Below are 19496 nucleotides of genomic sequence, written 5' to 3'. Positions count from 1 at the left end.
TAGCAATTTCATATCACAAAAAAACCGTTAGCAAAATTGAAAACAATAGATATAAAAGCGAATAATCTACAATGTATTATGTAAAAGACATGGAAAAAAAACCAGAACGAAATCAAGAGTCCAAGCCAGATACTTACAAAGATGGAAAACAGAGAATCAAGATAAAGCAAGGCAAGCCATGTCTACAGGTAATGTCTACAGGTGAAGGATTGCGATCGTGAAAAAAGACTGAACAATAACTGACAGAATGTGAAGAAGGAATAGGAAGAAGGGAGGAGGGAAGCAGGGAAAGTAAGGGTGAGGGGAAGGGGAAAGGGAACTTAGGAAGAGGGAGGCAAAGGAGCGGGAGACTTTGAAAATTCAAGACATTTTTTAATCATGGGGAGATAAGCGTCATTTAATAAGGAGATCATTTAATAGATTTAACCCATTTTTTTGCTGGCTAATATGAAGCATCTCAGAAACAAGTCTTTTTCTATAAAAAGGTTCTTCATCAAGAATTATCGTGTCATTCCAATTAAAATCGTGACCTAGGAGTTTGTGAGATGAAACAACCGTATGGGAATCGGAAGACTAATTAATCATAGACTTGTGTTCTTTTAATCTAGTAGCTAAAAGTCTGCCCGTCCGCCCTACGTGATTATTACGAGAGTGGACAAAGGTAACACGACTGTTGCTTTGGACAAAGATACTTATTTTAAAAAAATGAATGACTTACTATCTGACTCTAACACTTATTTAGTTGTTAAGACAGATCCAACGAAAAAAATCACCAAGAATCTTAGAGATTTGCTTGTGAGATGGCGAAAGAAAGAGTTTATTTCGGTCAGAACGGCGAAATCTGTTATATAGCGATAGTATATTGCCCTGTGCGTATGGCCTACCAAAGATTCATAAAGATAATGTTCCCTTACGGTTAATTATTTCTTCGCTAAATAGCCCATTACATTTGTTTGCTGCGTTCCTTCACAAGCTCTTGTATGACAACTTACCTAAGCCGAATAGCCACATTGCCAATAGTTTCGATCTTGTTAACAAACTTAATAATTTTTACATGGAAGAACACATTGAAATTGTTTCTCTTGACGTGGTTAATCTGTTTACTAATGTCCCCCATGACTTAATCATTGGAAGCATCGCAAAAAAATGGCATTTCTTAGAACCTAATACTGACATTCCTTATGAAGAATTTTTAAGAGCTCTTAGACTTATTCCTGACTCTACGTATTTTATATTCAATGACATTATCTACAAGCAGATTTTTGGTACGCCAATGGGCTCCCCGCTCTCACCTATGTTAGCCAATTTAGTTTTGCAAGAGTTGGAAGATAGAGCCATTGCTTCCCTATTAGTTCCTCCTTGTTTTTATTACCGCTATGTGGATAATATCATTATGGCAGCGCCTTCCTTACATATTTCTACGATATTAAACTCTGAGTCTTCAACTCGTTCCATAAAAGATTGCAGTTTACTATTGAGTTTTTGATCAATAATACAATTAGCTTTCTAGATACGTCATTGATTATTAATGAGAATCGTTTAGAGTTCAATTGGTATCGCAAACCTACCTTCTCGGGTAGATTCTTGAACTTTTTTTCTTACTACCCTGTTTCTCATAAAATTGGCGTTGTCATAGGTCTCGTCGATAGAACTTTTCATTTTTCCCATCCAAAATTCCACGAACAAAATCTTTCCTTCGTCATCAACATTCTCCTTGAAAATTCCTATCCTCTCCAGTTTATCCACAGAATTATTTTACACCGACTAAAATTTCTCATCCACAATGGAGACTCTCACCTCACAACTCCTCTCTCTCCCTCTCTTAATTCAAAAAAATTTTTTGTCATTCCTTATATTAAAGGTATCCCACAAAGTTTTTACTCAATAATTCAAGATAATGATGGGAAATTAGCGTTCACGGTGAACAATAAATTGAACGGTCTCATTAAATTGCATTAAGACCCTTTACCCAAAATGAGTCATGCTAATGTTATCTATAAGATTTCATGCAGAGATTGTGATGCATCTTACGTAGGGCAGACGGGCAGACGTTTAGCTACTAGATTAAAGGAACACAAGTCTATGATTAATTATTCTTCCGATTCCCATACGGTTGTTTCATCTCACAGACTCCTAGGTCACGATTTTAATTGGGATGACACGATAATTCTTGATGAAGAACCTTTTTATAGAAAAAGATTTGTTTCTGAGATGCTTCATATTAGCCAGCAAAAAAATGGGTTAAATCTATTAAATGATCTCCTTATTAAATGACGCTTATCTCCCCATGATTAAAAAATGTCTTGAATTTTCAAAGTCTCCCGCTCCTTTGCCTCCCTCTTCCTAAGTTCCCTTTCCCCTTCCCCTCACCCTTACTTTCCCTGCTTCCCCCCTCCCTTCTTCCTATTCCTTCTTCACATTCTGTCAGTTATTGTTCAGTCTTTTTTCACGATCGCAATCCTTCACCTGTAGACATGGCTTGTCTTGCTTTATCTTGATTCTCTGTTTTCCATTTTTGTAAGTATCTGGCTTGGACTCTTGATTTCGTTCTGGTTTTTTTTTCCATGTCTTTTACATAATACATTGTAGATTATTCGCTTTTATATTTATTGTTTTCAATTTTGCTAACAGTTTTTTTGTGATATGAAATTGCTAGCTTCTTATTACATTTATGCTTGACATGTGTTTCTTTGTCTCTTGATAGTTTTTTCTTTCTTTCTTTTGTATTTTTTACATAGGCATCCACCTCGTCGGTTAAGAAATTCAATTTGTATCTGCTGACTCTTTTGTTGCGTCTTCCACCTGGAGAGACTCCTGGATTTTTTAAGAATCTTTTGACCAAGCTTAATTTTATCCCTACGACTTCATGACTTATTTGGAGATAATAAAAATAATTGGTAAAAATGTTTACTTTATGTCACACAGCTCGAAAAATTTTTATTTTTACATATGTTGTAGAGGATACATTCCTAAGTAATACACCGTTTGAATTTTGTGGCGCTCTCTCTTCGTTCCTGAGATATGCAATTTTGAAATTTTATACTTACTTGTATCTAGGGTTGATTCGATCCAAGTAAATAAGAGTATTTACTCGATACTTTTCATTCGATACGAGTAAAATTAGTATCGATACCTTTTGTTTCGATTCAAGTAAGTATCGAAAGAAAATGGTGGTATCGAATATGAGTACTTGTAAGGCTATGTTCTAAAATTCACTGCCAGTGCTGAAAATATATAATATACGTAACGTGAACTATAGATTTTCAGCGCTGGCAGTGAATTTTGGAACGCGCCCTAAATTATACCCGCTCGACTTGGGATTTTAAAATTTTAAAATTTTAAGCTGGTAACACTGATACCACGTGTGTACTGTTGTCGTCTGCTGGTTAATACAACAACTAATGAAGTTAGGTTAGTTTACTGTGCTGTGCATTGTACGCTATTGTTTTTGTTTATCTCTTTGATTTTTAATTAGCTAACAGTGACTGAGTTAACAGTGAATAATTTATTGCTATGGCTCCGCCAGTTTCAAAAGTGTGGAATTATTTCACAAAAAAAGACGAAAAACATGCAACTTGTAAAAAGTGTTTCAAAAACATAAAATATTGTGGCAATACTTCCAACTTACATAAACATACAAAATATCATGGCATTGTGCAAGCACAATTTGTGCTTAAAACAAACGAGAAAAAGGACTCTAAAGACGATGTCGAAGTGGATAACAATAACAACGACAATGTTTCGAGGTAAATTTGTAACTATTTTTTATGTTGTCTGTAAGTAACATGTCATATGTCATTTGATGTTGTGTTCTTATAATCATAGATACTTATCATCTGTAATCTGTGATTTTATCACGATTTATTAAATTAATGAAATTTGGCTTACATTTTTTACTAAATATTAAATATTGAAGTGAGTTTCTTATTACACAATGAAAAAAATAGTGATGAGACGATAGTAACTAGTATCGATTTAACGTTAATTTATTATTACTAATACAAATTTTAAATGTGGCTTAACCCAATAGACGAATATTTATTAAATTTAAATAATTATCTATATATATACATTTTGAAATACTTGTTTTTTTTGACAGATCTTCCGACACTTCAGAATCAGGCCCGTTGGAAGCGAAACGGGTTAAACTAACAAATGAAAAAGTTTCCTTGAATGAAGCCCAGCCGACACCGTCAACAAATAAAAATACCGAAATTTCTAGCCAGCCTCCACTTTTGCAAGCATTTGGGAAAATTTCATCACTTAAAGGTAAAAATGCACTAATATTTTTCATAGTACAAGAAAATAGTAAAGAAAAAGTAATTGTTAAACGACATTTTTTTTCAGAGGGAGGAAGCAAGCATGCCAGTATCACAAATTGTCTTGTATATTTTATATGCAAAGATATGCGGTTTTTTCATATTGTTGAAGGACAAGGCTTTAAAAAATTGATGAAAGAAATTGTTCCTGCTTTCAAAGTTCCTTCTTCTTCATATATTAAAACTAAACTAAGCGAGAAGTATGAAGCATGCGCAAATGTCGAAAGAAGCAAAATTAAAAATATTTCAGATTTCTGCGTCACTACCGATATTTGGACTGAAACTATGTCTGAGAAGAGTTTCCTTGGCGTGATCATTCATTATATTGATGATATTAAACCAGTGGCCTGTAACCTAGCTGTTAGGTTAGAGGCTGTTAGAGAATTAAAGAGCAATCATACAGCTCAATACATTGCCGATTCACTGAGGGAGATCTTCACTGATTGGAATATTGAACTTACTAAAATAAGGGCAATCGTAACAGATAATGGTAATAATATGGTAGCAGCAGCAAAGTTAGTAGTGGGCGAAAAAAATTAGTTACCATGTTTTGCGCATACCATCAATCTTGTGGTTGAAGTGGCTTTAGAAAATGTTCATGCGAAAGCAGTAATAAACAAAGTACGTGAAATTGTAAAATGGGTAAAAAATAGCGTGATCAATTCAGACAAACTGAGACTTATTCAAATAAATAAAGGAGTACCGGAGGGATCAGTTAAGAAATTTATACTAGATGTAAAAACGCGGTGGAACTCTGTTTATTATATGATCGACAGGTTTGTAAAAATGCAAAGCGTTTGTTCGGAATTATTAAATGTAGACAGCCGAGGACCTGAAATGCTGAGTCGCAGTGAGATGGATACATTAAAACAGTTGATTTCTTTATTGAAACCTTTTGAATATGTGACTCGTGAAGCTTCTGCGGAAAATTATATTAAAATTTCTAAGATAATTCCTATGGTGAGTTGCTTAATTAAGCAATTACAAAATCTGTCAGTAACAGACACAATGAAGGAAGTCCAGCAAAGTCTTCAAAAAGAACTTAACAAAAGATTTGGACTAATTGAAATGAATATACATATAGCAATCGCCACCTTGCTTGATCCTAGATTCAAAAATATTCATTTTCGTGACTTACATGCATGCGGTAGAGCTATTCAAAAACTCAAAGATATTATTAAATCTGATATTGCTGCGACTAGTAGTGAATCGGATGAAGAACAATCTGTGTTGTATGACTTTTGGCAACATCACAAAGAACTTGTCCATACTAAAAAGAAAAGGAAGAGTAACAAGGAAAGTGACGAGCTTTCTTTGTACTTGAGTGGCCCTGTTTGCAACTTAAAATCAAATCCGCTCGAGGAATGGGAAGATATGAAATATGTTTTCCCATCGCTTTATAAACAGACATGATCATTTTTGGTCATGGTCGCGTCTTCAGTTCCTTGCGAACGGTTATTTTCCAAGGCGGGGGCAATAGTTTGTAAAACTCGAAATCGACTTAGCAGTAAGCATTTACAAAAATTGATATTTTTGAGTGGCCTTTCTGAAAAAGAATTTTTCAATTAAATTATATCATATACATAATTCAACTGAAAAATTCTTTATTATATGTTTGTTTAGTAAACTTCATTTAATTAAATTTATATAATTGTTTTATTTAATTCCCTTAGTGATCCAGCATAAAATTAAAAAAGTACTCATTTGATACGATACGAGTAAATATCGATACTTTGCATTCAATACTCTACAGGTATCGATACCCCGATTTGAGTACTGTAATGAGTACTGATATCGATACTTCACTGATATCGAATCAACACTACTTGTATCATCTTTTCGTTACTTTCTAAATATGTTTATATTTTTCTGTTTACATTTCCTGAGGTCATCTTTCTGAATAACTTTCAGAAGGTTTTAGCCGCTTATTGTTATTTATTAAAAAGTTATTAACAAAAAAAGTTTCAAGGATACAATATAATTTTACCACATCGTGTATGTTTAAGAAGAAATATAGGCGCACACACACACACACGCGCGCGCGCGCGCGCGGTGGGTACAAAGGGGGGCCTTCGGCCCCCCCCTCCCGCATCCACCCCGCCGATAGGGAACGCATTGCGAAGAGTTCAATCACAATGGATATATGCTGTAAGTTGTAAAGCGAGGTCCACCTTGACTACCGGCGGGGTGGTTGCGGGAGGGGGGGTCGAAGGCCCCCCTTGCACTCCCCGCGCGCGCGCGCGCGTGTGTGTGTGTGTGTGTACACATACATTTCTGATATTTCTATAGCTTAGCGACATGGAAGTCACAACGAGCAAACGTAAACAAAAAAATATAAACACACAAGGAAAATATAATATGAAACCGTTTTGAGCAAATGTAAACAAAAAATGTAAACACATAAATAGGATATAACGAAAAGATGACATGAAGGTATGAAACTTCAAAATTGCATATTTCAGGAACGAAGAGAGAGCGCCACAAAATTCAAACGGTGTATTACTTAGAAATGTATCCTCTACAACATATGTGAAAATAAAAATTTTTCGAGCTGTGTGACGTAAAGTAAACATTTACCAAATAATTTTTTGGGACATTTTTCATCGGGGGATCGTCACACAATACATAGTTGTGATAGAATATGCTTCGCGTATGCGGTTTTATTGCGTCTTTTTCCTGGCGAAGAGGTAAGCGTTGGCCTTCTTTCGGAAAATTTAGTTTACGGCCAGACATTATTAGTTTCTTAGTTTTCTAACTGTCTATATGCGCTTTCGTCACATCTATTGTTAGCGGTTTTAAATTTTGCGACTGTTATTATTGTACACAATGTCTATTTGTTTCTTATCGCGCTTGTCCTTGTTTAATCGCGCTCTATTTATTATTTAAAATTTAATTTTGTTTATTTTCTAACGATTTCTTGAACATTGAAAAAGATCTTGAAAAGATCGAAACGTACGTATGTATTCTTTATATTTAACTGATTATTAATATATTATGTCTCTTACTTAGTCTTTTATTATTACTTTTATTTTTTTACGCTCTAACAACCTGCGCCACGGTCTTTTAGCTTTTCATTTTTATTGTGTATTGGTATCATCCGGACCGTATATTGCTTTTGTCTTTGTATTTTCTTTTTCTAAGTTTTCACGTTACCAAAACAAAGGAGATAGAGCGAACGGGAGATCTATATATTATATGTCTATGTCTTTGTCAGAGCATCTTTGACAACGCTCGTAGTGTATGAGGTAATGAAATTGAGGGAAAAAAGTCCTTTTACCATTTTGAAAAAATTCGTAACAATCGAGATAAAAGTTCATAAAAAGTTACACAGCATCGATTTTATCCCTGCTTGGATATGTTATAGAGGAGATTGTCTTGAGTAATTCCCTGCAAAAAATAAGTGGGGGATGGTATTAGTTTAGAAGATATAACAAGTTAAAATTTGACAATTTTAACGCTTTTCTTGGGCATTATAGACTGATATTAAGAATTGATATTAAGTTGTAAATATATATATATATATATATATATATATATATATATATATATTTACAACGCCCTGTGTGTATATATATATATATATATATATATATATATATATATATATATATATATACACACAGGGCGTTTATAAACATGTGGGACGCACTTCAAGAGCGGATAAGAGACACAAAAACAACCAAAAATGTTCATATAAACATGTTATATTTTAAATCCTTTCCGAGTTACAGCTATGTTTGTGATTCATACTTAATTTCCACAACACACATCATTGGGTTGAAGAAAACCCGCATGCTATTGTACAATCACGACATCAACAAAAATTTAGTGTGAACATATGGATAGGAATAATTGGAGATCGTCTGATTGAACCTTTTTCCTTGATGAGAGATTAACAGGTCAATCTTATATCAATTTCTTGAGTAATTAACTGAATGAACCATTAGAAGAAGTCCCACTTGATATCGTACGTCACATGTGGTTTATGCATAATGCACCGCCACATTTTAATCGAGTAGCAAGACAATACCTGAACGAACGATTTGCCAACTAATGGATAGTTCGTGGTGGTCCAGTTACTTGGCCCGCTCGCTCTCCCGATTTAAATCTATTAGATTTTTATCTCTGGAAATATTTAAAATCAATTGTTTATTCAACTCCTGTTACCAATGTTCAACTTCTTCGTCAGCGTATTCAACAAACCTGTTAACAGATTAAACAAATATCGAGAATTTTTGAAAAAGTAAGGAACTCTATGATAGGATGACTACATGCTTGCATTCAAGCTGAAGGTGGCCATTTCGAGCACCATTTGTAAAAGTAGGCATCTGAACCATAAACATGGCTGTAACTCGGAAAGATGCAAAATATGACATATGTTTATATGAACTTTTTTGGTTGTTTTTATGTCTCTTATCCGCTCTTGAAATGCGTCCTACATATTTATGAATATATATATATATATATATATATATATATATATATATATACAGGGTGACCCATTTTAACTTAGGCAGCCAAATAACTCGAAAAATAAGCAAGATAGAGAAAAATGTTTTAGACAAAAGTTGTATGGTTTCGAGGGGGCCATAAGATGGTATTATTGGTTTGACCTTGAAGAGTCATTTGAAGGTCACGTGAAGGTCACTTCAATTTTTTTAAATGGAATACCCTATATATTTTTGTACATTCTTGTAGTTTATTTCGAGAGCTTTCCAAAACACTATAATTAAGTACCTTTCCGTTAAGTACTTTTTGAGTTATGATGCTTGAAATAATTTCTTAATTTTACATAAACCGTAAAATATCTTGTAAAATATTCATTTTTCGATTATCTTACCTTAATACTTTTATGTACAAAATAATGAGAGGAATCAATTGGTGTAAAGAAAACACATAGTTGTTTTTAAGAAAAAATATGGAATTGTTAATTGCAAATTACATATTTTTTCTTCGAAACAACTATGTGTTTTCTTTACACCAATTGATTCCTCTCATTATTTTGTACATAAAACTATTAAGGTAAGGTAATCGAAAAATGAATATTTTACAAGATATTTTACGGTTTATGTAAAATTAAGAAATTATTTCAAGCCTCATAACTCAAAAAGTACTTAACGAAAATGTACTTAATTATAGTGTTTTGGAAAGCTCTCGAGATGAGCTACAAGAATGTACAAAAATATATAGGATGTTCCATTTAAAAAAATTGAAGTGACCTTCACGTGACCTTCAAATGACTCTTCAAGGTCAAACCAATGATACCATCTTATGGCCCCCTCGAAACCATACAACTTTTGTCTAAAACATTTTTCTCTATCTTGCTTATTTTTCGAGTTATTTGGCTGCCTAAGTTAAAATGGGTCACCCTGTATACACACAGGGTGTGTCATTTTAAGTGATGCAGCTGAATATCTCTTAAAGTAAAAGAGATTGGCAAAAATGTTTCAGACAATAGTTGTATGGTTTCGAGGGAGACATAAGATGGTGCCATTAATTTGACCTTGAAGAGTCAGCTGAAGGTCACGTGAAGGTCACCTCCAACTTTTTAAATGGGACACCCTATATGCTTTTGCATATTCTTATAGCTCATCTCGAGAGTTTTCCAAAACACTGTAATTAAGTTAGTTTTCATTAAGTACTTTTCGAGTTATGAGGCTTGAAATAATTTCTTAATTTTACATAAACTGTAAAATATTCATTTTTCGATTATCTTACCTTAATACTTTTATGTACAAAATAATGAGAAGAATCAATTGGTGTAAAGAAAACACACAGTTGTTTTTAAGAAAAAATATGTAATTGTTAATTGCAAATTCCATTTTTTTTTTCGAAACAATTATGTGTTTTCTTTACACCAATTGATTCCTCTCATTATTTTGTACATAAAAGTATTAAGGTAAGATAATCGAAAAAAGAATATTTTACAAGATATTTTACGGTTTATGTAAAATTAAGAAATGATTTCAAGCCTCATAACTCGGAAAGTTCTTAATGAAAACTAACTTAATTATAGTGTTTTGGAAAGCTCTCGAGATGAGCTATAAGAATATGCAAAAGCAAATAGGGTGTCCCATTTACAAAGTTGGAGGTGTCCTTCACGTGACCTTCAGCTGACTCTTCAACGTCAAACTAATGACACCGTCTTATGTCCCCCTCGAAACCATACAACTATTGTCTGAAACATTTTTCCCAATCTCTTTTACTTTAAGAAATATTCAGCTGCATCACTTAAAATGACACACCCTGTATATATACAGGGTGATTCTAAATAACTTTATGTTTTTGCAAAAACATAATCTTGACCGAATTCTAAGACGATTTTTCCTTTGGCAAAATTTCGTCCGAAGCTTAGTTTTTGAATTATTAAAGGAAGTAGTTAACGTATGACGGGTCGAATACAAGAGGCAGGCAAGGGTGGCGCGATTCACCGTCAGACGCGGGTGCTTACGCGGGGCGCCTGCTGCGATCAGCTGGTCGCTATACACATACAGACACACATGCGAACACATACATTCTCTCTCTGTCTGCTGTCTGTCTGTCTGTCTGTCTGTCTGTCTGTCTCTCTCTCTCTCTCATTCGCTCACTCACCTGTAATTTTTTTTTTATTTTTTTACGAGAGGGGAAAATGCATTTTATGCATACCCACCGGTCGATCCAGTGAGTTATGTGGGACTCGAATACCAAGTCGAATTACCAACTCGGTACTCCCTACCCACTAAAAACCCCTCTCTTTTCACGAATTTCCTTTGACACACTGTCCCTCTGACTTCCCGAGATCTGTTTTCACATAACGTCAAAAAATAGTTATTATTACCTTGTTCGATGACTTTTGATGTATTGCTGTAATTGCTTGAAGGAGAAATGAGTTTTCCGATAGATCGTACGTTCTCAAATTTAACGTAGATATCACGTTGCAAAAGACAAGAAATCTACACTAAATTATTAACTGAAAGTTTTTCTTCTTTCATGAACTGTATTCTTTTATAAACTTTAACGTAATCACATTTATTTACTCACTCGATGAGACGAGAAATTAACTAATGACTCTATCACTAATCACTATTAATCACTGTCGAATAATAACTGTTGGCGATTAAAAATCACTCGATGAAAGAAACACGCGCGGACACGTTACTACACGACGCGACGACGCGACAATGCGACGATAATTACTCGGCGACTGCAAGCAGTTTTTTGTCATGGTAGGTTGCGGTAGGTTAAGGTACTACTGGCGTTATCGAACGCGATCATGTGTTTGATTGAAGAATGCGGTAAACATAATAAACATTTAACATATTAATATTATTATTATCATGAATATGTGTGATATCCATACATCGTATGATATCTATTTAAAAATTATTTAGATTAAATAAGTGTTTTTAAAATATTTATTACTTTTACTATTATCATATAAAATATTAATATTAAATATTTATTTAAGATAATAGTAAAAGTAATAAATATTTTAAAAACACTTATTTAATCTAATTAATTTTTAAATAGATATCATACGATGTATGGATATCACACACATTCATGATAATAATAATATTAGTATGTTAAATGTTTATTATGTTTACCGCATTCTTCAATCGAACACATGATCGCGTTCGATAGCGCCAGTAGTACCTTAACCTACCGCAACCTATCATGACAAAAAACTGCTTGCAGTCGCCGAGTAATTATCGTCGCATTGTCGCGTCGTCGCGTCGTGTAGTAACGTGTCCGCGCGTGTTTCTTTCATCGAGTGATTTTTAATCGCCAACAGTTATTATTCGACAGTAATTAATAGTGATTAGTGACAGAGTCATTAGTAAATTTCTCGTCTCATCGAGTGAGTAAATAAATGTGATTACGTTAAAGTTTATAAAAGAATACAGTTCATGAAAGAAGAAAAACTTTCAGTTAATAATTTAGTGTGGATTTCTTGTTTTTTGCAACGTGATATCTACGTTAAATTTGAGAACGGACGATCTATCGAAAAATTCATTTCTCCTTCAAGCAATTACAGCAATACATCAAAAGTCATCGAACAAGGTAATAATAACTATTTTTTGACGTTATGTGAAAACAGATCTCGGGAAGTCAGAGGGACAGTGTGTCAAAGGAAATTCGTGAAAAGAGAGGGGTTTTTAGTGGGTAGGGAGTACCGAGTTGGTAATTCGACTTGGTACTCGAGTCCCACATAACTCACTGGATCGACCGGTGGGTATGCATAAAATGCATTTTACCCTCTCTCGTAAAAAAAAAAAATACAGGTGAGTGAGTGAATGATAGAGAGAGAGAGAGAGAGAGAGAGAGAGAGAGAGAGAGAGAGAGACAGACAGACAGACAGACAGACAGAATGTATGTCGCGAACACATACATTCTGTATGTGTATAGCGACCAGCTGATCGCAGCAGGCGCCCCGCGTAAGACGGTGAATCGCGCCACCCTTGCCTGCCTCTTGTATCCGACCCGTCATACGTTAACTACTTCCTTTAATAATTCAAAAACTAAGCTTCGGACGAAATTTTGCCAAAGCAAAAATCGTCTTAGAATTCGGTCAAGATTATGTTTTTGCAAAAACATAAAGTTATTTAGAATCACCCTGTATATATATATATATATATATATATATATGTATATATATATATATATATATATATATGTATATATATATCAGAGAGAAGAATGAGAGGTATCATGGCCCGCTTTTAGGTGATCCCTCCGAAAGCGATACGCCCTCTGTGGACCTTAAAATCGTGCACCTAAACTACGAAGCCAAGGTGCACGAATGTTCTCAGAGGGTAACATATAAGGTGCACAATTTCTGGTTCTGTTCCGTGCTATGTGCACAAAATGGCGGTAGCACCAGTGCTGTATAGCAAGACGCTTACGTATATTAAATAAATTTTTAATGAGTTTTGTATGACTCTCTCTCTCTCTCTCATATATATATATATATAGAAATTTATTCATTATATGATTACAACACTTGAAAATAAGATATTTTATTAGGCTATTAATAAATAATTTATATATTTACAGAGAGAAAGTTTGATATTATTTTTAATATAAAACGCGTATACATTTCTTAAGAATAAAAGTTCTAAATAATAAAGATGTATGTGTGTGTATATATATAAATGTGTGTGTATATATATATATATATATATATATATACATACATCTTTATTATTTAACATTTTTATTCTTATATATATATATATGTGGGTGGGGGTATGTGTGGTATGTACGTATGTATGTACGTATATATGCATAAAAGCGATGCGAGAGTTACGTGAGGAAGCGAGAAGGACGAGTGAAATAAGAGCGAACGAGATAGAAATAGCACGAGCAACGAGGACTCGAGCTCGAGAATCAGATTTTTCTTGCGCGTTATTATTTTCCTCTCGCTCGCATCTATTACTGTCTCGCTCGCTCCTATTACTGTCTCGCTCACTCCTATTACTGTCTCGCTCGCTCCTATTATTGTCTCGCTCGTTCTTGTTACTGTTTCGCTCGCTCTCGATTCTTGGGTCCGCTTATCTTTCCGAGCTGTCTATCACGATTGTCAAGTGTGACAGAGAAAGTAAGACCATGAGTAGAGAGCGCGCGAGATGACCTATCATCAAAGAGTTCCGAAGTCTCTTACAATCGGTTTCTTCGCTTCCTCTCCATTCGCAATTCACGAAAATGTAAACATCTTATAAAATAAAAATTGAAACTTTTATTTTTAATTTCATCGGTTTGAAAGTAATTTTAATGAATTAAAGAGATTTTTGCGATTAAAATGATATCAAACACGACGTAAATCGGGTAATTTTTAATTAGTCTGATAATAAAAATTTTATAATTATATTTTATAATTATATTTAACTAAATTTATGCGATTTATATCGTGTTTGATATTATTTTAATCTTAAAATTCTCATTATTCAATTAAAATTACTTTCAAATGAATAAAAAATGCATTTAATTTTTTGACATATATTCGTGAATATTATAAATGAAGTCTCGTGTAAGAAACTTCGGAATCTGCGACATCGGGAATTTTTTCATTATTTATAATAATACACGACTTTAAATTGCCATAAAATAAAAACTAAAGCTTTGATATTTTATTTGATCTTTTTGATTAAAAGGGATTAATGAAATTTTTAAAATTGAAAATTATTCTAATAAAATATTGGGTTTAATGTGATTTCAATCGTAAAAATCAATGTGTACATGTATATAATAAAACTCTTAATTTCTTATAATTATAGTTATATTTTAATAAATTAATAGTGTCTAATTTAAACTATAATTTTAAAAATAAGACTACATTGTATAAAATGTTGCATTGTACTTTACTTAATTTATCTTACTGAACATAACTTTAGAATTAATTTGATTTTTACGATTGAAATCACATTAAACCCAATATTTTATTAGAATAATTTTCAATTTCAAAAATTTCATTAATCCCTTTTAATCAAAAAGATCAAATAAAATATCAAAGCTTTAGTTTTTATTTTATGGCAATTTAAAATCGTATATTATTATAAATAATGAAAAAATTTCCGATGTCGCAGATTCCGAAGTTTCTTACACGAGACTTCATTTATAATATTCACGAATATATGTCAAAAAATTAAATGCATTTTTTATTCATTTGAAAGTAATTTTAATGGAATAATGAGAATTTTGAGATTAAAATAATATCAAACACGATATAAATCGCATAAATTTAGTTAAATATAATTATAAAATTTTTATTATCAGACTAATTAAAAATTACCCGATTTACGTCGTGTTTGATATCATTTTAATCGCAAAAATCTCTTTAATTCATTAAAATTACTTTCAAACCGATGAAATTAAAAATAAAAGTTTCAGTTTTTACTTTATAATCTCGTAAATTGCGAATGGATAGAGGAAGTGAAGAAGCCGATTGTAAGAGACTTCGGAATTCTTTGATGATAGGTCATCTCGCTCGCTCTCGACTCGCGGTTTCGCTGTCGCTCTCGCACTTGACAGGTCGTAAAGATAAGCGGACTCGGCTTCCTCGCGAATGTAAACATCTTATAAAATAAAAATTGAAACTCCTAATTTTTATTTTATCCATTTGAAAGTAATTTTAATGAATTATTGAGATTTTTGCGATTAAAATGATATCAAACATGACGTAAATCGGATAATTTTTAATTGGTCTGATAATAAAAATTTTGATTATATATTTAACTATGTTTATCCGATTGATACCGTGTTTCTTATTTTAATCGCAAAATTTTCATTATTCCATTAAAATTACTTCTATACTCTTATAAATATATCTTAAAATAATTAACTTATTTATTTGTCATAATTTGTCATCGGCCGCTTGCCAGCGGCAGATTTGATAACGAGATGAGCATGACAGTATATGAGTACGTAAGAGCGAGTGAAACAATAACAGAAGCGAGCGAGATAGTAATAGGAGCGAGCGAGAGAGAAATAGTATGCCAGGCTGCAAGAAAGACTCTATTTCCAAGCTTCGTTGCTCGTGCTATTGCTATCTCGTTCGCTCTTATTGCCATTTCGCTCTCTCTTATTACCTTCTCGCTTGCTCACATAACTCCCGTATACGCTATACACGCGCGCGCGCGCGCGCACACACACACACACACACACACATATATATGTATATAAAACTTTGCTCACTTGAAATATCTACGCTATTTTTACAGATATGAAAAAATTGTAATTACGAAAATTGTACGATTAAAAGGACCATGAGATGCTAGTAATATTGTTTTCGTAAGTGGAAGCGTTTTAGAAATTTCAAGATTATCTTCATATTTTTTAATGGAACCATCCTAATTTTTTTATATAAATCGATTCTTCGCAATATTCCGTGTAAAAAGTTATAAAGATAGTATAGTCAAAAATTGAACAGTTAACGAGATATTTGATTCTTTAAGTTGACATAATTTTATATAAATTATAAAATATCTGATAAAATGTTCATTTTTCGATTATTTTACTTTAATAATTTTATGCATAGAATAATAAGAGGAATCAGTTAATGTAAAAAAAACATATAATTGTTCTTAAGAAAAAATATGTCGCTGCTCATTGCAAATTCATATATCAAAAAAAAAAATTATATATATATATATATATATATATATATATAGAGAGAGAGAGAGAGAGAGAGTGTGAGAGGATCGCAAATTCGTCATTTCTCATTTATATTAAAATTTATTTGATATACGTAAGCACCTTGCTATACAGCACTGGTGCTACCGACATTTTGTGCACATAGCACGGAATAGAACCAAAAATTGTGCACCTTATATGTTACCCTCTGAGAACATTCGTGCACCTTGGCTTCGTAGTTTAGGTGCACGTTTTTAAGGTCCACAGAGGGCGTATCGCTTTCAGGGATCACCTAAAAGCGGGCCATGACACCTCTCATTCTTCTCTCTGTATATATACAGGATGATCCAGAACAAACGTTTGTCTTTAAAAAAATAAATTGTCGAGTCTATTCTAAGATGATTTTCCCTTTACCAAAATTGTCTATGAAGCTTAGTTTTTAAATTATTAAATAAAATAGTTTGCGAATTACGGAACGAGTACAAGAGGTAGACAGGGACGGCGCAACTCACCGTCCGATACAGACGATCATGTGGGGCGCTCGACGCGATCAGCTGATTGCTGCACACGATGAGTGTAACAATCAGTGTGTGTGTGTGTGTGGTGTATTTATGCACGCGTATCCACACATGCACCGTACTCTCTCTCTTTCTCTCTCTCTCTCTCCCTCTTTCTCTCTCACTCTCTCACTCACTCACTCACTCACTTATTCTTACCTTAATAATGAGATTCTTCATACTGCTGATAAATAGCAGTGCCCAGTGTGTTGCAAGATAATAATCGTCGTCGACGAGACGTCGTTTCTTCAACACGCAGTCTGACAGGTTAGTACTAACGCTGCCAAACATAAACGTGTAGCATTACGCGCTGCCAAACATAAACGTGTAGCATTACGCGCTAGTACTAACCTGACCTGCTTGTCGTTGGTCATCGCGTCGCGCGCTTTGCATCGAGTATCGCGTTCTGTTAACGCGTTTCTTTAATCGAGTGTGTAATTAATAATTAAATGCGTTAACCGTTTATTAAATTCGTACCGTAACCGTTGGTAAATTTCTCCTTTTATCAATCGTGAGTGATTAAGTGCGCGAGTAAATTTGTAAAAGTGTCGAAAGTGATGAAAGAAAAAACTTCGCTTATTTGACGATGTGTCAGACTGCGTGTTGAAGAAACGACGTCTCGTCGACGACGATTATTATCGTGCAACACATTGGGCACTGCTATTTATCAGCAGTATGAAGAATCTCATTATTAAGGTAAGAATAAGTGAGTGAGTGAGTGAGTAAGAGAGTGAGAGAGAAAGAGGGAGAGAGAGAGAAAGAGAGAGAGTACGGTGCATGTGTGGATACGCGTGCATAAATACACCACACACACACACACACACACACACACTGATTGTTACACTCATCGTGTGCAGCAATCAGCTGATCGCGTCGAGCGCCCCACATGATCGCCTGTATCGGACGAGTTGCGCCGTCCCTGTCTACCTCTTGTACTCGTTCCGTAATTCGCAAACTATTTTATTTAATAATTTAAAAACTAAGCCTCGTAGACAATTTTGGTAAAGGGAAAATCGTCTTAGAATAGACTCGACAATTTATTCTTTTAAAGACAAACGTTTGTTCTGGATCACCCTGTATATATATATGTATATTTGTATGTTACACAGCTCACTAAATTAGAGTACGCTAGAAGAAAGTTAGACGAATTTCGAGAGCTGATATTGGGCATAGTGTATGATGCGTGTATTACCACACTTTTGCAAGCTGGATATACACAGGATAATTCAAATACAGAACAAAAAACTTATGGAAAACTTGGTAATTTCAGTTATATATCTTCAATAATATATCTCAAAAAATCAGATTTAAAACAAAATTAAAAAACAAAATGATAAAATAACGATGGATAAAATAATCGAATTGTAGCCGTGACAAAAGAATCTTTATTATTTAAGAATTAGAAATTTGATTCAAGTAATCAAAAAATTAAAAAGAAAATGGCATAAGAACCAACGCGCGGTAGTTGGAGCGCAGAGAAGCAACAACACTTCTTTCTTTTTTCAATATTAGTTTATTACAAAACTCATATTACAAACTCATATTTATACAGTTCGTCATCGAATCTCGAATCGACATGATACGCACAGCGGCATACTATATTATTAATTGTAAAAAGCGCGGAATCTGCTCTGCTGTGACACAGCATGTGACACATGATGTGTCGCACAGCATAATTATAATATATTTAATTGACTGTTGGAAGCAGAGCGCTTACTAGACCTCCGCGGAATGCAATTTAGCGTAACCTATGTGTCGAGAAACAAATTCGTATAATGTAACGCGTCATAATGTGTAATATATATTAACATCGCGCTGAGGAAGGATCAAAAGATGATCCGAAACGTTTGCTTTTTGTTATTGTAATATGAGTTGTAATAAACTAATATTGAAAAAAGAAAGAAGTGTTGTTGCTTCTCTGCGCTCCAACTACTGAGCGTTGGTTCTTATGCCCTTTTCTTTTTAATTTTTTAATCTTTACTATGTGTTTTTTTTATAATTTGTAATGTACTGAATCATTTTCAAACGGTTTATTATAATATGATGGGAAAGTTACGAAAATCGTATTCCAAGTAGCAGATTTGTAGAAATTTGTAGAAACAAAAACTCAAGAATATGTACATCTTCTTATCCTTTTTTTTCTAGTAATTATCATTTCCTTTCTATTGTCATTTAATTTAACATCCATGGGCGTCCGCAGGGGGGGGGGGGGGGGCAAGCGGTGCACATGCACCCCCCTGGAAAATGAAAAAAAATTCATAACCATAATTCATTTCATATTTTTAATGCCTACATTCCTCATTTAACAAAAAAAAGAAACAAAATAACATCTCGTGTGGAAATTTGTCCGTGGCAAACTGTTTTGGTCCTAGTGTCTATCCAGTTTTCTCAAGCTAGTTTCAGTTAGTCAGGCACTAGAGAAAATCTAGCTTGCGTGAACATGGCAGCTACATTTCGTCTAGCGTTTGTCCACAAATAAATACACGAAACATATTAGCGATATTTCGCC

The 19496-nt window shown here is 33.7% G+C and overlaps 2 protein-coding genes across 13 annotated transcripts in view; both read left to right on the top strand.

Annotated features, from left to right (window-relative positions):
- The window catches only part of LOC145974574 (dynein axonemal heavy chain 6-like), a 424968-nt gene that overhangs the window by 133204 nt on the left and 272268 nt on the right, over window positions 1–19496 (top strand). For 6 of the 12 annotated variants that reach the window (XM_083104479.1, XM_083104480.1, XM_083104482.1 and 3 more), the window contains one exon: window positions 18097–18247. The exons of the other annotated variants lie outside the window; for them this stretch is intronic. In XM_083104479.1, the coding sequence (XP_082960605.1) occupies window positions 18097–18247 (151 nt within the window). The remainder of the gene's footprint in view (window positions 1–18096; window positions 18248–19496) is intronic. 12 annotated transcript variants of the gene reach the window in all.
- Window positions 3344–5732, top strand: LOC145974990 (E3 SUMO-protein ligase ZBED1-like). The gene is made up of 5 exons (XM_083105119.1): window positions 3344–3411; window positions 3527–3746; window positions 4100–4269; window positions 4348–4834; window positions 5096–5732. Exons 1-5 carry the CDS (start codon window positions 3402–3404, stop codon window positions 5730–5732), a joined length of 1524 nt encoding a protein of 507 aa, XP_082961245.1. The 5' UTR covers window positions 3344–3401.

Source organism: Camponotus vicinus, unplaced genomic scaffold (genome assembly GCF_025532165.1).
Source record: "Camponotus vicinus isolate PSW18456_S1 unplaced genomic scaffold, iyCamVici1.0 SCAF_7, whole genome shotgun sequence".
NCBI lineage: Eukaryota > Metazoa > Arthropoda > Insecta > Hymenoptera > Formicidae > Camponotus > Camponotus vicinus.
The sequence above is the reverse complement of the archived record's forward strand: the minus strand, read 5'-3'. Positions and strand labels throughout refer to the sequence as shown.

What these genes read in the sequence shown, in the direction of transcription:
- LOC145974990 (XM_083105119.1), top strand. An exon ending in AACAACGACAATGTTTCGAG is followed by an intron (nt 3,747 to 4,099) that starts GTAAATTTGTAA and finishes TTTTTTTGACAG; the next exon opens with ATCTTCCGACACTTCAGAAT. An exon ending in GAAAATTTCATCACTTAAAG is followed by an intron (nt 4,270 to 4,347) that starts GTAAAAATGCAC and finishes ATTTTTTTTCAG; the next exon opens with AGGGAGGAAGCAAGCATGCC.